The following is a 21572-nucleotide window of genomic DNA, read 5'->3' on the forward strand; positions in this document are numbered from 1 at the left end:
ACCCATGAAGGCTTGCCTGTCTTCCTGTGAAGGAGCCCTGCATCTTAGACTCATGCCTCTCACCTCCTGATGCTTAAAGAAACTGATAAGCTAATTCACACAAAGCATAAAAAGGTAATAATACTGAATATATTGTCTAGTACTTATCTTCAAATAAATAGAAATTTAAAGATATGATTTCAGCCATCATCCAGGAAAATAATGTTGAACTAGGACCTTTTTCAGTTCTTTTTAAACCATACCATAAAGAGAAAGTATGGTTTTGAAAACAGCCACATCTTAGTTTGAATTTCACTTTCACCCTGTCTAGTTATGGAACTTGGCTTATTTTGGGACATAAAAGGTTTTTTAAAGAGTCAGCTTCCCCTTTGCCTTTTCTTTGAATATAGGATTTGCCATTTTAAACACCACCTAGGGGGCACCTAGGTGGCTCAGTGGGTTGAAAATCCGATGATCTCAGGTCATGATCTCACAGTTCATGGGATCAAGCCTCGCACTGGGCTCTGTGCTAACAGTGTGGAGCCTGCTTGGGACTCTCTCTTTCCCTGTCTCTGCCCCTCCCCTGCTCATGCTTGCTCTGCCTGTCTGTCTCTCTCTCTCTCAAAATAAATAAGCATCTAAAAAAATTAAAAAACACATGAAATATTCTACCAAATATAGGCATCAGTTACTAAAAATCATTACATGTGTCAAGATGATTGTTTTATTTATAGTTTTTATTTAATTCAGAGAAGAAATAGTGAATAATTGAGACTGAAATAAAAGCTTCCTTTCTTGTTTTGAATGTGAAAAGTATTGTAAATCTGAATTAGGACTCTTATTAGAAATAGCATAGCATGACTCTGATATTAGAAATCGGGGACATTACAGTGACACAGTTGCTCTCCTTTATGAATTTGCCTACTTTAGAGGGAAGTAGATGTAACCATAATGCCAATGGTAAGTGTTATATTTAGACATGGAGATAAAAAGCAACAGCTGTGCCTTGTGAGGTCAGGGAAGGCCCTACAACAATTTTAGCATTCGGATAATTGTTGACAGAGCAGTTGATTTTTGTGTGGATATAGAAAGAAATAAACCAGGTAAAATAAATTGAATCATTTTAATGATGTTAATTTAAGACTAATTCAGATGATCATAAATTAACTTATGCATGTAGAGCATAAGCATAAATAATAAGTATGAGTACAACAAAATTATATTATCCTAATGATTCACAATTTATTTCAAAGAGATACTAAAATGAAATTATATGCATATGTATATATACATGTATTAATTTAAAAGTAGATGGAAAATAAAGCTGAATAAATTTAAGAGAAAAATATTTTTCAACTCATTAAAGGAACTAAAACCACAGGAATGTTTTACATTATATAAACACCTTGAAAATGTAACTTTTCTCTAAATTGAGAGAGGTCATATCCTTTCGGCAAGACTTTCCTTTCCATATGACAACAGCAATTGAGACGTGCAGTTTATTTATTTTAGGCCCAAGAGATATTAACAGATTAAGATTTAAAAACAAATTCTTTCTCTTTTCTCCCTTCTTCACACCTTCCTTCCATTTTCTCACCTTTTATTTTACTGTCTGCTGCAATATTGTATAGATAACATAACTCCTTTTTGAGTGAAATACTTTCAACTGTCAAAAAATACATAGAAAAACCAATTGACAAGACTATTTAATAGAAAATATGCTACTTTATACTAACATGTTTAAAGTCACATTTGTCACAGCAAAATGAAACTAAATTTTAATATATATATATTTTTAAAGGTTTTTTTTTAACATTTTATTTATTTTTGAGACAGGGAGAGACAGAGCATGAACAGGGGAGGGGCAGAGAGAGGGAGAATCTGAAACAGGCTCCAGGCTCTGAGCTGTCAGCACAGAGCCTGACGCGGGGCTTGAACTCACAGACTGCGAGATCATGAATTGGGCCGAAGTTGGCCGCTTAACCGACTGAGCCACCCAGGCACCCCTAAATTTTAATATATATTTTTGAACAAACAATTGTACTTCCTCTTTGGTTATGTTTCTTTTGTGATTATAATAAATATATAAAATATGGTACAAACTTTCTATGTCTTTTAAAACATTTACCTACTAGGGGCGCCTGGGTGACTCAGTCAGTTAAGTGTCTGACTTCGGCTCAGGTCATGATCTCATGGTTTCTGAGTCCGAGCCCTGCATCGGGCTCTGTGCTGACAGCTCAGAGCCTGGAGCCTGCTCCGGATTCTGTGTCTCCTTCCATCCCTGCCCCTCCCACACTTGTGCTCACTTGCTCTCTCTCTCTCTCAAAAAAATTTTTTTTAATTTAAATATATATATATATATATATATATATATATATATATATTTCCCTACTTTATACTGTATAAAATCTCAAGGTCATAGATGATTTCTTGTGTTGGACTATATCTTAATTTACACTCCAATGTTAAGAAATACTCATGTTTTTAATAGTGACATTAATGATCAAATAAGCTACATTAGTCAATGTTTGAGAATTTTCACCACTGACTTAGTTAAGAGTTCATTTTAAGAAAACATTTGACAATATAAACTCTCTCCTTACGTCCCTAGTTTTAATACAAAGGAATGTTTTCGACTGTAGGGTACAGGGCTGGGGAAGGAGATATAAAGAAGATTAAAGGAAGAAGGGAAGAAAGAAGATGGAATAATCCAAAGCCTGAGATTTTAAAATTGGTTACTAGATATTCAGCTGAAATATTTCTAAAGTTTTCCAATCCAGAAGAGTGAATTCAATGTCAAGAGTATAGGGAGAGCAGGGCTTATCTATACGAAGCTATTCTTTTGGACTTGCAGGAGAGCTAAGATAAATCATGAGCTGACGAACAGTGACAAAATCTACCTCTTCATTATTTATCCATTATAACAGAATCTAACTTCCAATTGGTCTCATTCTAAAATATTTCTGAAGTTTCTTAAGAAACTTAAGAAAAATAGTCATACTAATAATAGGAGTAAATCCTCAAATCTACCAAACTATTATAACCTTATTAGATCTAGTTAAAGCCATGGTATACCTTCCTTGTATTTCTAAGTTTTAGATTTCATGGTATTATAAGTAGCGATAGCAAAACGAACCAGAAAAACTCAGTCTTTTTTAATCAGTGAAGAAGTTGAAAAAAGTGATTATAATTAACTTACCAACAACATTAATTTAGTATGAAAGCAATAGAAATAAGCAACACCAGTTAACTGTCTGTGCAAAATGTTTGCATACAATTAAAAATATGGTGTGCCAGAGTACAAAAAGGTAAGTAAAGGAACATTTTACATTAAAATGGGAAATTGGAAGTACTTTTGTTACAAATGTTTTCTAATTCTTCTCTGACTTTTGAATTTCCTATTAAAGATTTGAAATTTTATACAAACCTGTATTTGTGTATGTATATACACAGATGTCTATGTAACACACATATATACATAGGTGTGTATATATAGGCTATTTTTTAATACCTAGGATTGGGAGTAGAACTCTCTCTACTCCATAGCTAATATGTTAAAATTTGCCCAGTCACTGGATGGAAATAAACAGACCCTGAGTTTGATGTCCAAAAAAAACATAATAAATAGAGAACTGAAGAAAATCAGGTGCCTCAAATTTATGGACAGGATTAAAATAATAGTGTTCTTTGAAATGTCTGAATGCTAGATTAGAAATCTGATATGCAGATGATTATTTATATAAAATTAAATTAAATTAAAAGTTAAAACGTATTTGAGCAAGTTTAACACAGTACAAAAATATAGTCCAACTAGAGGTGAAGTAACAGTTAAGTTGATTCAGCTTAATTTCCGGGGCCCTCATTTTCACAGGCTCTTTCCAAGACACAAGGAGGGAGCCTGGCAATGTGCTCACCTGGTTATGTTTTGTTGTAAAGTCTGTGAAAGTAAAGTATAAGTTCATTCCACTGTTTCTTATACTCTGACTTACCCTCTATCACACCTGGGTTGGGTGGCACAAGAGTGGCTATGGGCATGCTAGAGACTGAGCAAGAAAAAAACTAAGGTGGGTATATATTTAATTTAGGTTTTGCTGGATATATTTATTTTTTTTCCTGTTACTTCCAAGTATATTAATTTTTTTTTTTAGGAATCCCAATGTAAGAATAACTTTCAGGAATATTCCTGAAACCACTGGGCAGACTCACCTGCATCATGAAAAAAGGTACAGGACCAGAGACTGCACAACAGTAGGAACACCCTAACGTGTCTGGCCTGACATGCACCCTGATGTTTACAGCAGCGGTATCAACAACAGCCAAATTATGGAAAGAGCCCAAATCCCCACCAACTTATTAATGGGTAAAGAAGTCATGACATATATATACAACGGAATATTACTCAGCCATCAAAAAGAATGAAATCCTCCCATTTGCAACAACATGGGTTGACCTACAGTGTATTAAGTTAGTCAAAGACAAATACCATATGATTTCACTCATATTTGGAATTTAAGAAACAAAACAGATGAACATAGAGGAAGGGGGAAAAAAGAAAGGAGGCAAACCATAAGACACTTAACTATAGAAAAAACTGAGGGTTGATGGAGGAGGGGGGTGAGAGATGGGCTAAATGGGTGACAGACATTAAGGAGGGCCCTTGTTGGGAGGAGCACTGGGTGTTATATGTAAGCGATGAATTACTAAATTCTATTTCTGAAACAGTATTACACTATATGGTAGCTAACTAGAATTTAAATAAAAGCTTGAAAAAAACCCAGAAAAACAAAACAACAATAATAACAACAGAAGGGAAGGAAGGAAGAAAGTAAGGAAGGAAGGAGAGAAGGCAGGAAGGAAAGAAGGAAGGAAGGAGGAAAAAAGGAAGGAAAGAAGGAAGGAAGGAAGAGAGAAAGAAGAGGAAGGAGGAGGAAGGAAAAGAGAAACAGAGGGAGGGTCTGGAGCCGAAGTATGTGGTTAGTGGAAGAGAAGTGGGTTTTTCTCAAATGGAGAATTTGATTCTCATCATTTCCTATACAAAATAGAAGATCTCTTCTTTCAAAAATATACTCAATAGAGGCACATGGGTGGTTCAGATGGTTAAGCATCCTACTCTTGATTTTAGCTCAGGTCATAATTTCATGGTTTGTGGGTTCGAGCCCCGCATTGGGCTCTGTGCTGACAGTGTGGAGCCTGGCTGAAATTTTCTCTCTCTCTCTGCAATGTCCGCCCCCCCCCCCCAACTTGCTCTCTCTCTCTCAAAAATAAATAAATAAACATTAAAAAATATATACTCAATAATGCAGCATATGCAAATAGAAACACATCATTTACCTTCTTATAGTAATAAAAACTTTAGATCAGTGTTCCTACAAAAGGGAATGAGTAAATTTCCTTTACTCACTACAGAATACAACAAAGTTACTGTCAAATAAAGAAGCAATCAAAGAGTATGAAACCAAAATATGGTGAGCAAATATTAGAGAGCTATCAAGTGGTTAATACAACGACTGCAATATTTAGATTTTGAGTTTTGAGGTATTCTCAGATGTTAAAATTTGAAATGTGCTTGAAATATTCGCTCATCATAAAAAACATTCATCCTCTTGTATTTTGTAACTTTGTACACTTCTTGTTTCAAGGTAGATCCCAACATCTTATAAGCTTCAGGCCCCACAGCACATGAATCTGCCCCTGGTCACATGCACAGGAGAGGTATACAGTGTCTTTTGCTAAAGAATATTTTTGAAAATAAGTTTTAGAATGTAGCATGCTGGAAAGAGGAAAATACATATAAGAAGAGTAGCAGAGGCACTTTTCTAACTGAGTGGTCTCACTTTACATTAATTTTTATTTTTATTTTTGTCTCCATTTCTTAGATGCACAGTGGCTGAACGGTGGCAGGGAGAAGAGTAGGGGCACACACTTATTTGGGGACACACTCTTTTTTTAACCACTTGCTTTGTCTCTTCAAAGAGTACTGACAATGGACAATAATCTTATCTCTTTCATACATTACAGGATAATAAAAACGATAATGTTAAAGAGGGAGGAAATAAAATGTAAAAGTTAATAGCTAATTCATTCGCCATGCTAGTTCAGTCCTTGGCCTTTTCTGAAGACAGAACTGCCAATAGCAACAAATTATGTGATGGTTTTGTGATGTGGACGGTTCACTTGGGACCAAGAGCAAATGACCAAACTTGAGGACCTGCCTCTTAAACTATGGATCCAAAGACCGTCGGGTCAGATCTTTATTCACTACATAGCCTTCTTGAAAGAATAAATCTGCCAAGTGTCTAGAGGAAAAATGACTACCAAACAATAGTCTTTTAGTCACCAGAATGATAATTGCTACTTTCATACAATATTGTGGGGATAAATATAATAAAAGTGCTTTGAGCTGTTCACAGAAAGGCGCCAGAGAAATCTATATTATGTTGCTTCTTTCAATCTTTGATATGCAGGCCCTAGCTTTTCTCTTTGTCCATGAACTCATTCAAATCAATTTTCTTCTAAGTACTAAAACATTTCAGAGAAAGGGTAAAAAGAGAGTTCAATGAATTGAGGGTAACTCAAGGAAAATGTACACTCAGAATGCTAGTGTTTTGAGGGATAAAGAGACAGCCATAAACCTAAGGTAGAGTTCCAAGTAGAGTTTACTTATGTGAATCACATATAGACACAGACGTAGAACCACTAATGCAGATTTTCACTGTGGCTGTACTGTACTGAGGATGCCCCAACATCAGAGTTTAAATAAAATATTACATAACCTTGAGCAAGTTGCTTCATCTTCTAGACCTACTTTCTTTAATCTGTTAACAGAAAGAGCTAGAAAAGTAATCTATAAAGACTCCATGCTGCTCTAGTATATTGCAATGAAAGGTCCTGTCCTCTGTCAGTGTGAGTTCCTATTTTTATATTTTTCTCCATGGAAACATACAAACTACTGGGAAGTTTGAAAAAAAAAATCAAAATCAGATCCTTCATGTAAGACTTATGAGTGTACTACTCCATACTTCCCTAATTCTCACTTTTACTGCCAGACCTTTTCAACTCCAATAGAAATGTGTCAAAACTAGGGATGAATAATTTAAGAATTAAGAATTCAATGTTGGGAATGCTGTGTGATGTAAGAAAGAAATAAGAGGTATCTAGAATGAAATAGTTAACTAGGGACACTAAATAGCAGTGATGCTAAACAAAATGGCAAAATTGTTAAGTTTCTTTTATATGTGCTAATTTTCTTTTCAGTGCCTTAAATACATATTTTTCTCCCCAGATAGTCCATGGAGTCATCATACACCTTAGCATCTCTAGATCTCTTCGTTACCAACCTTATGCCCATTTTGGTCTTCATATTCCAGGCACTGGACATACTTTTATTCCCTCCTCTTATGATAACCTAGTCACGGTTATTGTCACCAAACTATAATAATAAGACACCTCAACAGCTGTCTCCTTCTTGGAAGTATTTTAATTTAACAAGGGAAAAGAAATATATCTTTAATGATAAAATAATGGCAAAATCCTAGTGTTAGCGGAAAGTATGTGAGATGTTGATTCTTTTTGGGGAGTTGGGGCTGGTAATAGGGAAGCTTCTGAATTTCCAGAATATGACAAGCCACAAGAAATCACCTATCTCATAAAGAGATCCTTATGATGAATGTTTCTAGGGTATAAAGTCAGACTGTATCAGGATGCTCATCCTGAGAAGGAAAGGAAGATAAGGCTAAATAGGCAGGGTAGAGTCAGATTCTTCAGAGTTTTAAAGGCTTATGCTGAAAACTTTGGATTTTATCCTACAGACAACAGTATCTTTGGAGGTTTTCAAACTGCAAAGAGACATGACATAAAAAAAATACTATTTTAGCAGAATTTATCTGATGGTAGTAGATATACTGGGACAGAGAGGAAAAGAATGAACAAAAAGAAAATCATTTCAGAGATTATTACCATTGTCCAGGGTTCAGGAAACGGACACGATGGAATTTATTTAAAACATACCAGGAAGAATAAATGGAAAGAAGTTGGTGATTGTACAAAATAAATGAAAAAGAGACAAAGATTTAAAAATTGGGGTGACTAGGAATAGTTTAGATCATCGATCAAAATAAAGACTGATTTGGACAAATAAAGAAAAAAAAACGCATAAAGAAAAAAAAAAGCTAAAAAGAAGAACAAAGGAATCATGTGAACGCCCCAAATCAAGTTGCATCAAACCATGAAGATCGTAAATGTAAGACTCACTCTAGTGGGTACTATTAAAGCCACACATATCAAGGCGTGCATCCTTTTGTATGTACATCATGGAAATGCAGAGGTGAGGGATGGGATGGTGGAAAGGAAAAAGAGAAAGGGGAGGTCCAACTTAGAGGCGAGACAGGAACAAAATTAATATTTTGAAGTCAAAGCAGTAGTTTTCAGACAAAGATCAAAAGGTGTAAAAGTGTACTCCAGAGAGTCATTACAGCAATGCAGTTAACGCCACACTGGAGTTTCCCCACCATGGCTGTGGTATGCCACTGACTACGGAAAATGTCTTCTGGGAAGGCTCTCCAAAGATGCTTTCCGAATATACCATATACACAAAGACATCTCTCTCTCTCTCTCTCTCTCTCTCTCTCTCTCTCTCTCTCTCTCTCTCTCACACACACACACACACACACTCACACACACACACATACACACACGTGCATGTGCACAGGTACACGCTGGCAGGCTGCCATTCTTCTGTTACTTCATCACTTCAAATTAAAAGTGAGCAATTACTGGATTCCTGGGTGGCTCAGTCTGGTAAGCGTCCGACTCTTGATTTTGGCTCAGGTCATGATCTCATGGTTGAGATCGAGCCCGTGGGCAGGGGCAGTCCGGGGTGGCGGGGGCGGGGAGTGCTGACAGTGCAGAGCCTGCTTGGGATGCTCCCTCCCTCTCCACCTCTCTCTGCCCCTCCCCCTACTCATGCTCTCTCTGACAAATAAAGATTTTTTTTTTATGTGAGCAATTACATATTAAGTATTTAATACATGCAGGGCACAGAAGGTCCCCATTTATGATGCTGGGGGGCTAGAGTTGAAAGTAATAAATAACTTCAAAGATTTACTATATTTCTTAGCATTTTTTCACCTTATAAGATTTGTCTTATAAACATGCTATCCATACCAGTACGTTATCCATATCAACAGGGTATCAATTAATTTTTGTTACATTAAGTTTTTAAAATTAAGCTATTTTTCTTTTGTGTACACATATGATTTGACAACATTTTGTAAAATAAGTTGCTGAAATCATTTCTTTCTCTCAAAAAATAACGTAATTAAAGAGAATGTTCTATTAATATTCGTTGGGGCATGGGGTCTTTTTAAAGAATCCTAAATAACTGAAAATCATTACTTCAGTGCCCATTTAAAGATTTTCACTGCCCATTAAAGAAAAAACATTGAAAACCTACTATATAAATGATGACATGAAAATTACTTCTGTAAAACGTGTGCAAATTCTATTTAATTAATAAACTTTCATTTTAGTTTTAACTTGACTATGTATAAACTATTAAAAGCCATTGTTATAAAATAAAACACATATAGTTATAATATACTTAATCACGAATATATTTTGTACCTATCCTTTTCCATTAGCATATTGAAATAAAAAACAGGGTTATATTTTTCACTGATCAGGAAACAATGTATATAACTTTATACAATATCCTATATTTTGAAACATTAACTGTTTATGATGTGGATCTTGAGTTTTCTATTTGTATCTGTAACTCTGCTGTTCTCCGGGGCAGGATCCATAAAAATTCTGGCAACATTTTAGAGGCAGTATCTTCTAATGAATCCAACAATAGGCCTTTGCATGTATCCACCAGTAGGTGGAGCAGACAACATAATTTATTACCCAAGAACAAGGACAGGGAATGAAAGTCAGTTTATTTGGAATAAAACAAATCTGCAAATGAGATTTTCTTCAAAGGAAATATGTCCTATATGTGTTAGATTCAGTTTGACTGGTTACTGAATCAAAATAAATAACTTTATTAAATAATCAATCTTTGCAGAAAGATAAATTAAATTTACAAATGGAAGCAATGTTTGCATTTTACTTATTCAAATCAACTGAAATTAGCTTTCTTTTTATAAAACTTTTACAGGGACAAAGATTTTTTTGATGTGTTCATTTAATAAGGGCGCTAAACCCAATCCTGTTTTACAGGTGATGGGGTGCATAACAAACAGTACTTTCTGGAAAATATAATTGACTAATCCTATTATGTCTGTAGCAACAAATTAACCTTATTACTACTAGTAAATGGTGATTGATTATTTATGCAAATAAGTTACCATGTTCAGCTTTCTGATTGAAATAAACATATACAAAAGGTGCTTTAATATGACTTGGACTTTTTAATTAATAAAACCCTGAGGGGTCTATTAATTCACTCATTGCAATATTAGTTATTTACTTGTGTAATTCCTATTAGTGCTAACATATTTGCTTGCATAAAGATGAGATACTTAATATCAGTTAAAATCAAGATAGATTTTAGAACTATTTTAACATATGCATTAGATTTACACTAACATTGACTTTGAAACTAGGTTATCAGTATGAATGTATCAGCATAATAGTCCCCCAAACTATTAATATATTAAATAACACATGACTTCATTTATTATCTACATATGAATTCACAAATACAATTTTGGCTTAGAAAATTCCTTACCTTTTCTAAAACATTCTTTGTCTGAATTAATGTTTTATTTCTACTCATCTAAGTGAAGCTACATCAGGCCTATGAAAATTTAATTCGCAAATTAGTATTCTACAAACTATCATTATATATCATTATAAATCACTCCTTAATTATTGAAATTACTAATAAAATAGTTCCAAAAAGACTACTAGCATTATTCCTTTTACATACATCTGCAAAACTTTTCCTGTTCTGAGATACTTTGTTTAAAAATTATTTACACTTGAATATTTATTCAGCAAATTTTAAAATAACTACGCAAGTTAAGAGTTAATACTAACACAAGCCTTTAAAAATACCCAATTCATATTTGGCTTTTATTTTGGACTTAAATGTGAATTTAATACAATGAAATCAAAACTCTTAAAGTAAGCAATGCAATTAAGCTGTAAACATCTCAGGGATGTTTTAAAATTTGCAGCTTAATTTCTCCCCAATAGCCAAGTCATGCTGAGAAAATCAATAATAATACTTACATTGAAACATGTGTCTTTCATTCTCTAATCCTTCCTTAGTTTAGGGAAAATAAAGATTTTTGTTAAATGGAATCAGCAAAATGATAAATATAAATGGTTGTTAAATTCAATGTGAATACCTATACAAGCTGTAATTGAAAGGTGTCGATTTCTTTCTAGTAAAAAAAGTTTGTTTGGCATTGGACTGAAATCAGAGTGAATGCTCTTTGTGGTTAAGGATCATACAGTATACATTTATATGTCCTAGTCAGATAGATTATAGATACTCAAAAATATGTCATTTGAAATAATTGATGGACTTTAAAGTTAAGGTTTATATTCAATATATTTATTAATGTTAGTGTTGCATATCTTAATTTAGGTTAAGATGTAAAATGCAGGAAGGGGATATTGGGGGAAGAGCATTATAAATATTTCTAATAATTTTTATGAATAACTAAAGGAAAGCAAAGCAAAGAAATGACAACATGAATGCTTTGGACAGCTAGCAAAGATAGACGAAAATCAAAGTGTAGACACTTTGTTTATCCTCCATAGGTTAAATTCCAATAATATGACCATTACCATTTACTGAATGCTCTTTAAGGACCAGGTAGTAGTTTAAATATGTTACATTCAATCCTCCTAATGTTCTTTCAAAGTGCAGAGTGAAACAGACAATTCCAGGTAATCTCCTAATATCTTACCCTAAGTAGGAGAGTTTGGAGACTAATGTCAATACCCATACTCTTTCTACTGTACCACAGTGCCTGAAAAAAAAAAATCATTCTATTGGATGCTAAGACTTCTGGAGACAAGGGATCATTAAACGAAAGTTTATATACGTAGTTATTACCAGCACTCTGCAAGATATAAACAAGAAGAAAAATGAGCTAGAGCATTGACAGTTTGCATTTAACAACATAAATATACTTAAAACACAATCGTAATATTAAAAATTCATTAAGGTCCAGGAGGCAAGTCACATGGTCAAGTTTCTGAAATAATTTGTTAAACCTGGTGCTTAATTTTAAAAGTGAAATGAAATCAAAATCGTTAAAGAAATAATGCATATAAAGTATCAACCATACTCTCTGGGACATGGTAAGTACTCCATGGATATTTGCTTTATTATTTTTGTTAGTAAAACAACTAAGTCTTTATGGACTTCGTAAAATATTCCACTATGTACTCGATATCTAAGTAGCCCTAGCTAAAAGAGAATTAACAAATGTTTCTATTAAATCTGATTTTACCATTTAAAAAATTATTTCTGCTATTACACTACCCGTTGTAAGTATAAACAACACAATTAGACCTCAGATTAAGAAAGATTCAAAGCATAAAAGGGGTTCAGAGTTATCAAAATAAACAACTGTACCCAATAATTATTATCAGGTTTCAAGAATTAAAGTATATATTTATAACTCCCTTAGTTTCATCAAAGTTGAAATTACTAATAACTAAAGGTAAAAAAAAGAATTTGTGATTTGTGAGTCTACATTTTGAAAACATGTAGCCCACCAAGGAAACAGATAAAATTTTTCATTGTTATGGATTTAATATCAAAACTGAAAATACCTTGACTTTTTATTTTTTTTTAATTATCTTTATTGCCTAAGTATTTAGAGTCTAAAGACCTCTTTTTGTGTCTCTGAACCAGTCACATCATTGTCTCTGAGTTCCAGTTTTCTTATCTGTTAAATGAAGATAACTCAGCTATACAAATCCAAGTAAATATAAAGACAGGCATCATTACTGAAAAGTACTGCTAAGTAGACCACCAGATAGAGGCTAGAAGTGCAGTTCATTGTTCTGAATGTACATGACCAGTCCAGGACTTAATGTTGTTGCTGTTGTTGTTGTTGTTGTTGTTGTTGTTGTTTAAATATTTCATTTTTGAGAGAGAGAGAGAGAAACAGAGCATGAGTGGGAGAGGGGCAGAGACAGAGAGGGAGACACAGAATTCGAAGCAGGTTCCAGGCTCTGAGCTGTCAGCACAGAGCCCCACATGGGGCTCCAACAAGGGAATGGTGAGATCATGACCTGAGCCTAAGTCGGAAGCTCAACCCACTGAGCCACCCAGGCACCCCAGGACTTAATGTTTTTGAATTTGGATGCCTCAAAGCATGACATTCAGTCTCAGATTGTACCCTCTACCAGCCTCCATCATGGACTTGACTTGCCCATGTCTGAGACATCTGAATGTGTGACTCTGGCTGGAACATGACACTACTTGACAGTCTATAAGAAGAAATAAAAACCCACAAATTGCTAGTTTCCTGCCTAAAGCTCAAGTAACAGAACGTCCCAACCCCCAAATTCCTTTGTTTTTTTTTCACCGTATTTCTTTGTGAGCAGAATATTCTACATGCAATGTATTTTTTCTTAGCGACTGTGATGAGATCTAAGGCAAGAAAATTTTACTATTTATAAGAAAATACTCCTAAGTATTCTAAATTCCACATTTGTATATCTCAATATGATGTTGTAATTTCTGAAGCAGTTTTGTTTCAAAGTTTTACTTGGAAACTTGCATCAACATTTGGAAAGGGTGCAAGAAGGGCTTTAATCTCAACATTAGCTCAAGGAAAAGAGAAAACATGAAAGCTGCCTCAGTTTCGTAACTTCTCAGTTCTTGATCAATTCGCAAAACAACAATCAGCCACTCAGAATGGGTTTTAAAAGCGAGGTTATGCCCTTGGTGTTGTGTTATCACAGCGGCACATCACCCTGCTGACTGGGACCTTTCTGCCAGCGTCACAGCGGCTGCCTCTATGAAGCTGCTGTCACGGACGAGTCATGGTGCCTGCGCACACCTACACAGAAGCACGAAATTGAACTCGAAGTAGTGTCTTTGTGGTATCTTTTCAACAAGTCATGTCCCATTCAGCCTGCTACTTTATCTCTGTCAGGCTAAGGGCCCAAGTGGTTTACGGGAGCTGTCAGGGACAGGTCCACCAACCTGCTTTGTGCTGAGGAGGTAATGCATCTTTCGGGCTTGGTAATCTCTTTTCTTCTCTTCCCTTTCGAGGTCGGCCTTCTTCTCTTCCCTTTCTTTCATCTCTGCAAACTCCTCTAACGCCTCCCTGCATCAAAACAATCGTAGTTATTTATGATACTAAAAAATCTGCTAACATTTTCATTCTTCCACTGATTATAATCAAGGAAGTTTGTGAGGGGCTACCATCATCCACATCCATCAAAATCAGCGGCGTAATCTATCTTACCTGCACATTCCACTGAATCTTTGCCATCTTTACAAAGCATTTAAGTGATTTTTCAGTGGTTAAATTTTTTAAATCAAATTATCTCCATGTTATAATTAATTCAGTGGCTGAGGAAATAGATCAAATGCAAAGCAAGTGAGCTACTATGTTATCACTTTCTTGGTTGAAGATTGACTATTTTGGACATAGCTAAATATCCCAAGAAAACGTCTGAGCTACTGATTTCCTTTAAATTTTGATTCTGTATTAGGAAATCTCTGATCATTGAATTTGTATGCTAATGGGCTAATTTTGAAAGCATGATGGGTTTTTATACATATACTTAATTTTCTGTAAGTTTACTGCAGGTAACAGTTCAAATAATACCAACATGATTACATATATTATCCTGCACTTGAAAGGCTATTTGTTCAATCATACGGATACTTAAAATAAAAGTTAAATTAGGTGAATAAGTTCATGGTTTTCTAGGTGCAATAAACTCCATTAAAGTAACGAAAACTGCATCATTTCTGTGTATGTATATCTAAGACATTTAAACAAAAAATAAACTTTTCAAACACACTATGTGAAGAAAAACACCTGATAAATAGATTAAGATATTATCAAATATGGAAAGAGTAAATCCTTTCTTTTCATAGAACATATTTAACTATTCGTGTTAAAATGCTATCTTGAAATTATACTTTATTCTTTTTAAAAAGTAGACATATAACTTGGCATCCAGTTCTTGAAGTAAAATTTTAAGTAAATTGTCTGAGCATCTACCTCAAAGATGTCAAGGGAGAGTAGAGGGAAAGATTCCAAAAATAATAAAAAAAAGATTTTCATTTCTACTTCAATGTCTAGAAATATTTTTGTTGCAATTTTCTGTTAAAGGCTACTAATACAATACTTCATACAAGGTTACTTATGAAACACACTGACGTTTAAAAATCACCATGCTATGCTATTGCAGCAGAGCAATTTTTTTCAACATAAGATTAAATTGCAAAATAAATGAATTACTTGGAGTGGCATGGCCCTCATTTTGCCACCCTTCTCTTGAAAATTGCTTATTAATATGAAAAAAGGAGTCAGAAAATAGCCTGTTTTACTTTATGCATAGTATTTTGGGGGCTTCTGCGCCCACAGAGCTGGGCTGGCTGCACATTTAGATTGTGTTGGCAAGCTGGTACAATGACCTTTCTGACCTGCATCTCAAGGCTATTATTAATCGCTAAGTAACCTGGTAAAGCCAAACAAATTTGTTTCCATTGAAAGGATCTCTATCTGTGTCTGAGAATTTGTTCTGTACCAAACAAACCTCATTAACTGTGTCCATTTTTGACAAAGAACCAGGAGTTAGAAGGATTGGTGACCTTTCTTTGTCCTTAAGGTACAAATTTCAAGGCAGTTACATATGAATAAATGAGAATTATTATTTTTTTTTGGCCAGGAAAAATAGCAATCACATGTTACATAAAAAAACTAAATACATTATTAATTTTCATCTTTACTTTTAATATTACGTAAAACTTATTTCTTCTATAATTCCTCTTGTAAGTCTTTAAGATAATTTAAAATAACCAATGAACTGCCACTACAAGGATAATTACTCAGATATGCGTGTATCCAATTTTATGTCATTCCAAAGATAAGCACAGTAATTTTCCGAGCAATCACAAAAATAAAAAAAAAAATCTACAAAGAAGTTTGTGCTCTATAAATGATTTAATGAATAAGAAGAGATCTTACATAAGAAAGAAAAAAGGCCCGATATAATTGAACACACACATGAACAGGTAAGGTGCAAAGAAGTAATAGGATTTGGATACAAAATCAAAAGCGTAGATTATTTGCTATAGTAAAAACAGTCCATCTTCTGGCTATGAAAATGTAAAATAAAAACAGCCATGTACTCAGGGAGCTTGACAAGGAAAGCTAAAACTCAAAGTCCTGTAAAAGAATGTCAGTTTCCAGTATGTAACGATACCACACAGTAAACCCAGAAGGAACTGGGAAGCCCTAAAAATAAATCCAAGAAACCTGACAAAACAAAACACCAGAAAAGCTAATCTTGGGTAATCGCAAAACACTAAAGTAATTAATTTCATACATTTGTACAATTTTTGAAAAAAATCAATCTTATGTCCCTGATTTATTGCCATACTTGAGAGTGTACAGATATATTGAACATCGCAGTTATATTCATGTCAAGTCCTCTTTGTTTAATGACCAAGTAGGAAGAGCTGAATAAATTTCTATCCCTGATATACAAGTTTTTGTTACATCAGTAGTGATGAAGATGTGTCTCAGTGTAAAGAATGTAATAAAAAATTATGATCCCATTAAAGATTAAATGATGGAAACCATTCTAACTAGGTTTCTTTATAAAATTATAAAAATTACGATTTTTTTCACCCAGTGATTTTTTTTTTAATGCAGAACTTTTAAAACACTTAATTTTTTTCCCAAATAATTCCGGGTTGTTTTCAATATTTTTTCTCATTTCAGGTATATATATGGTCTTATTTCTATCCTTAAAAAACAATCCTGTGATATATATGGGGTAGATGTTACTAATTACCTTATTTTCCAGATATGGAAACACATAAGGAGATAAAATGACGTACTCTGAATAACAAATCAGTTAATGGCAGAAATGGAGTTAGAATCCTTAGATTGACAGATTCTATAATTGCAGATCTAAAAGCTACAGTCATCCTGATGCAAGAAATACTATGCAGAAGATATTTTTTATTGAATGAATTACATATATTTTCTTTTCTTTTATGATCCTATTTTCTACTATATAGTTAAAGAAACTTAGGTAAGTCCCAGGACTTCCTCCATACTTTTCATATATATAAAATGTTTTATGATATCAGTTTAAAAATAAAGGTAAAAATTTCCGAAATTTTTGTAAAGCTTTACATATTTGAGTGCATTTTGCTAATGCTAGTGATATTTATAATGATAAAAATTTACATATTCTAATTATTATAGTAATAATAAAAATAAAATAGCCATTTGGAAGCAGTCCAGTAGAGTGGTTCACAGCACAGACTCTGAAATGACACCTGGTTATAAACTCTGTTATGCTATTTCCTAGCTGTTTAATATCTGAGTCTCAATATCCTCACCTATAAAATGTAAATATATTAGTATTAGTTTCTTCTTCAACAAGCTATTGTGAAGAACAAATACATCAATCTATGTAAAATACTCCGAGTGGGGCTGGCACATAGGAAGCCACTACGTAAATGTTAGCTATATATTGAATGTTTACTCCAGGCCATGTTCTAGGCTACTGACTTTATCTACTCAACTGGATACCAATCTTTTGTATTTTCTCAAATTCCTTCGGTGATTTCATCTTTTTCCTCTCCTGATCAGTGTGTAATTAATGGAAGAAATTCCATGATGCAAAGCAAGGAATCTGGTTTTCTAAAAGGCGTGGAGGCATGGGGTGAACCTTGACTGGTGGGAAATTGGGGACAGAAGAGAGCCATGCAAATAAATTTCCCTTTTTTGTGTCCTCCATGCACCGCTGAGAGTTTTCCTGGCAAAGCTGTGTGGCTGATGGATAAAGCAGCGCCTGCCTACCTGCTGGACCTGGTTGAGTCACTGCGGGACTCCATGTGAAGTGGCGGCCAGGGCTGCAGGGGCTCATCACATCACACTGCTCCCTACAGAACCAGTGCAGGAGCACTGGTAGCTGACAGCTTATAGCTGCATGCCACTGGAGAAAATCAGGTGCTCTGCCTCAGATTTTGTCTCCCTCTCCCTCCAGCTGGCATCCAATGACTGGTGACTGAAGGAGTACAGAGGCCTAGAGCCTTTTTCTCAATTTTGGGTCCACTCTAAACACCCAACCAAATCCCGAGTTTCCTGAGATTGGCTGAGACTTCTGATGCAGTTCAACTTCACCACCCCACGGATGTTGTTCCCTAAATACTCCCCAATATAATCTTACACCAAATCATGGCATCCAGAGTCTGTTTCAAGCTATGACATTTCACTTTCCACTTTTCCTCACCCTCTCTGCCCTGGGCTTAAAACACCCAAATAAACTATTATCAGTTTAATCCTACACTTATATTTTATTTCCAAGAGTTTCCTGGCTAAGACATACACATTACTGCTTTTAATCCTTTCACAATCCAGTGAGGCATATATTATCACTCCCATTTTTTAGATTAGGACATGAGTTGCACAGAGGCTAAATCTTCTCCCAAACTCCCAAAGTAGAAGGTGAAAGTTAGAATTTGAATACAGTCCTGGCACCAAAATTTATGCCTTTATGTACAATACTATACTCATATTACACCTCATATTACACATTTTGCCTAAATCCAATACAGTTGACTCTTGAACAACATGGGTTTGAACCACACTTATATGCAGTTTTCTTTTCAATAAACACAGGGCAATACTGTAAATGTATTTTCTCCTCCTTATGATTTTCTGAATAATATTTTCTATTTCCCTAGCTTACCTTATTGTAAGAATACAGAACATAATACACATAACATACAAATATGTGTTAATCAACTGTTCATGTTATTGAAAAGGCTCCCAGTCAACAGCAGGGTATGGGCAGTTAAGGTTTGGGGGAGTCAAAACTTATACATGTATTTTCAACTGTATAGACAGTTGACAACTGTATAGAACCCCATGTTCAAGAGTCAACTGTATTTTTCCATTCTGTTTGATTTTCTTATTCATTTAAAAATATGGTACCAAAAAAAAAATCTCTTTATAATTCTTATCTTCTTGTCTTTACAAGTCCAGAACCCAAAACCAAAAATCTCTACCCTGTCCTCTAAAAAGTCTTCATAGATCACTTCAATAATAATTAATCTCTAGCTGTCTCAACTCTCACAATCCTCCCTGTTATATGTCTACTACATTCTATAGTACGTTATAGTTGCGGGCATGTTTCCTATACTCCCCCCACCAGTGGAGGTGCCAAAGTTCGGGCTTAAGGTTTATTCATTGATGTGTCCCTCCCAAAGTGTTTGGTCTACTATCTGGTATAAATTAAGTGCTACCATCCTTTTTAACTATTTCTCAGCTGACTAGTAGTACATTCCATAACTTCTTACGGTTTAATTAGAAGAAGGACGAAGCCATATTGTGAAAGCCTCTCTTGGGAAGTGGGGAAGAACCAGGATTTTGGCTCTTTGCCTATAAAGTGGTTCTCAGAATGTGGTCCCTGGAAGAACAGTATCAGGTTCACTTGGGAAATGCTGGAAATGTGCATTCTCAGGTTCCACACCAGACCAACTCAGAAATCCTGGAGGGTAGGACCCTGCTAAAGTTTGAGAAGCACTAGTCTGCAGTAATGAAAATTATCAAGTCTGCTGAGGAACTAAGATGATTCAACTCTACTCACTAGTATGACATCATAAAGAGACGCAATTATATTCAGTTGATTTTAATATGAACATCACCGTATAAGCTAAGGGACTTAAGAAGTACTACAAAGGAGACATGATATGTACATCACAATCTTTTCATAGGAATCATAATTTTGACAGAGAAAAAAATTAAATGGAGTTTGTTTTAAAAGTGTAAGTGCCCCAAGGCGCCTGGGTGGCTCAGTCAGTTGAGCTTCCGACTTTGGCTCAGGTCATGATCTCACAGCTCGGAGTTCGAGCCCCACATCAGGTTCTGTACTGACAGCTCAGAGCCTGGAGCCTGCTTCTGCTTCTATGTCTCCCTCTCTCTCTGTCCCCAACCCACTCGCATTCTGTCTCTGTCTCTCTCAAAAATAAATAAACATTAAAAAAAATTTTTTTAAAGCATAAGTGCCCCATGGGGCACCTGGGTGGCTCAGTCAGTTAAGCATCTGACCTCAGCTTAGGTCATGATCTCACAGTTTGTGAGTTCGAGCCCTGCCTCGGGCTCTGTGCTGACAGCTGAGTCTGGAGCCTGCTTCGGAATCTGTGTCTCCCTCTCTCTCTGCCCCTCCCCTGCTCATGCTCTCTCTCTCTCTGTCAGCAATAAATAAATGTTAAAAAAAATTAAAAAAAAATAAGTGCCCCAAATCTCAGAGGTAACTGGTAATAATATTACATAATCTACCAAATAAAAACAAAATGTCATCATCTGAATCATCTTGAAGAAAAAATACTTCTAAGGAAATGGAGTCAAACAGTTCTCCAGCATCTTCGCTCTGTTTTGATGGGAAATGAAGTCAAAGAAAATGTAAGAAGCCTTCCAACCAAAACTGGTTGAAAGCATTACTTTCTACATTTTGACATAAAGGTATTTTAGTTAAATTTGTTGAATGTACTTTGTTTTGTCTCTCATGATTGTCCATATTAATTTAACCAAATGAGTAGACAATAAAAGAAAAAAAAAGGCTAGGTCTAAAACATAAGCAAAAATATTAAGCACAAATAAAGCCAATCATATGCTTGGACTTGGTGTGTGACATCCGAAACGATTTGGGGATTGATCAAACCTTAGAAAGATTATGTGGAAGTCAGAGAAATACCCAAAACATTTGCTTGAGAAACAAAAGCTTCACCATTTAAACCACTTATTTTGTCCCCTGGTTACCGAGGCCGGGGAAGTGTTGGACAGGTGTTGTGGATTCCATTCCGGCAGCACTTTACAAAGGGAAAGCCCAGTTTACAATTAAGCACCCTGTGGCACAGGGTCATTAACATTCAAGCACTCAGGGTGCTCCTGGGCTTCACACCTTACGCTGAAACCTGAAGTGGAGACTAACATTCTGGAAACATTTCGACAAGTCCTCTCAAAAAGTATTTTTAGCTACTCTTGAAAATCTTTTGTTGCTGCATAGATTAATTTCTCCCCAAAACGCCTAAGTTACTTAAGAGTTAAAATCATAAAGAACACTAGCACTCATTTGTTTATTCAGTTAGGCAGTCACAAGTATGTTTAAGATATTAAAAGAAATAAAGATGTGTAAAGCCCAATCCCTGCCTTCAAGTAGCTTATAAATAAAATAGCAGATAACCAACTAGACTATAGACACAATATGAAGCAATACAGATGCAGTGCTTAAAATCCAGAGAAATCAGAAAAGGCTTCATGTAGGTGGAAGCACTGAGTACTGAACTAAAGAGATGGGATAGAAGAGAGCAGTAGGAGATGAGGTTGAACTGTTCACAGGGAACTCTTGCTCTCTTT

At 35.0% G+C, this 21572-nt stretch overlaps 1 protein-coding gene across 7 annotated transcripts in view; it reads right to left on the reverse strand.

The window, feature by feature from the left end:
• Positions 1 to 21572, reverse strand: part of SPATA17 (spermatogenesis associated 17) — a 225058-nt gene that overhangs the window by 135142 nt on the left and 68344 nt on the right. For all 7 annotated transcript variants that reach the window (XM_053209507.1, XM_027074982.2, XM_053209510.1 and 4 more), the window contains one exon: positions 14159 to 14282. In XM_053209507.1, coding sequence (XP_053065482.1) covers positions 14159 to 14282 — 124 coding nt within the window. The remainder of the gene's footprint in view (positions 1 to 14158; positions 14283 to 21572) is intronic.

The sequence above is a fragment of the Acinonyx jubatus genome, chromosome E4, assembly GCF_027475565.1.
Source record: "Acinonyx jubatus isolate Ajub_Pintada_27869175 chromosome E4, VMU_Ajub_asm_v1.0, whole genome shotgun sequence".
NCBI classification, from domain to species: Eukaryota; Metazoa; Chordata; class Mammalia; order Carnivora; family Felidae; genus Acinonyx; species Acinonyx jubatus.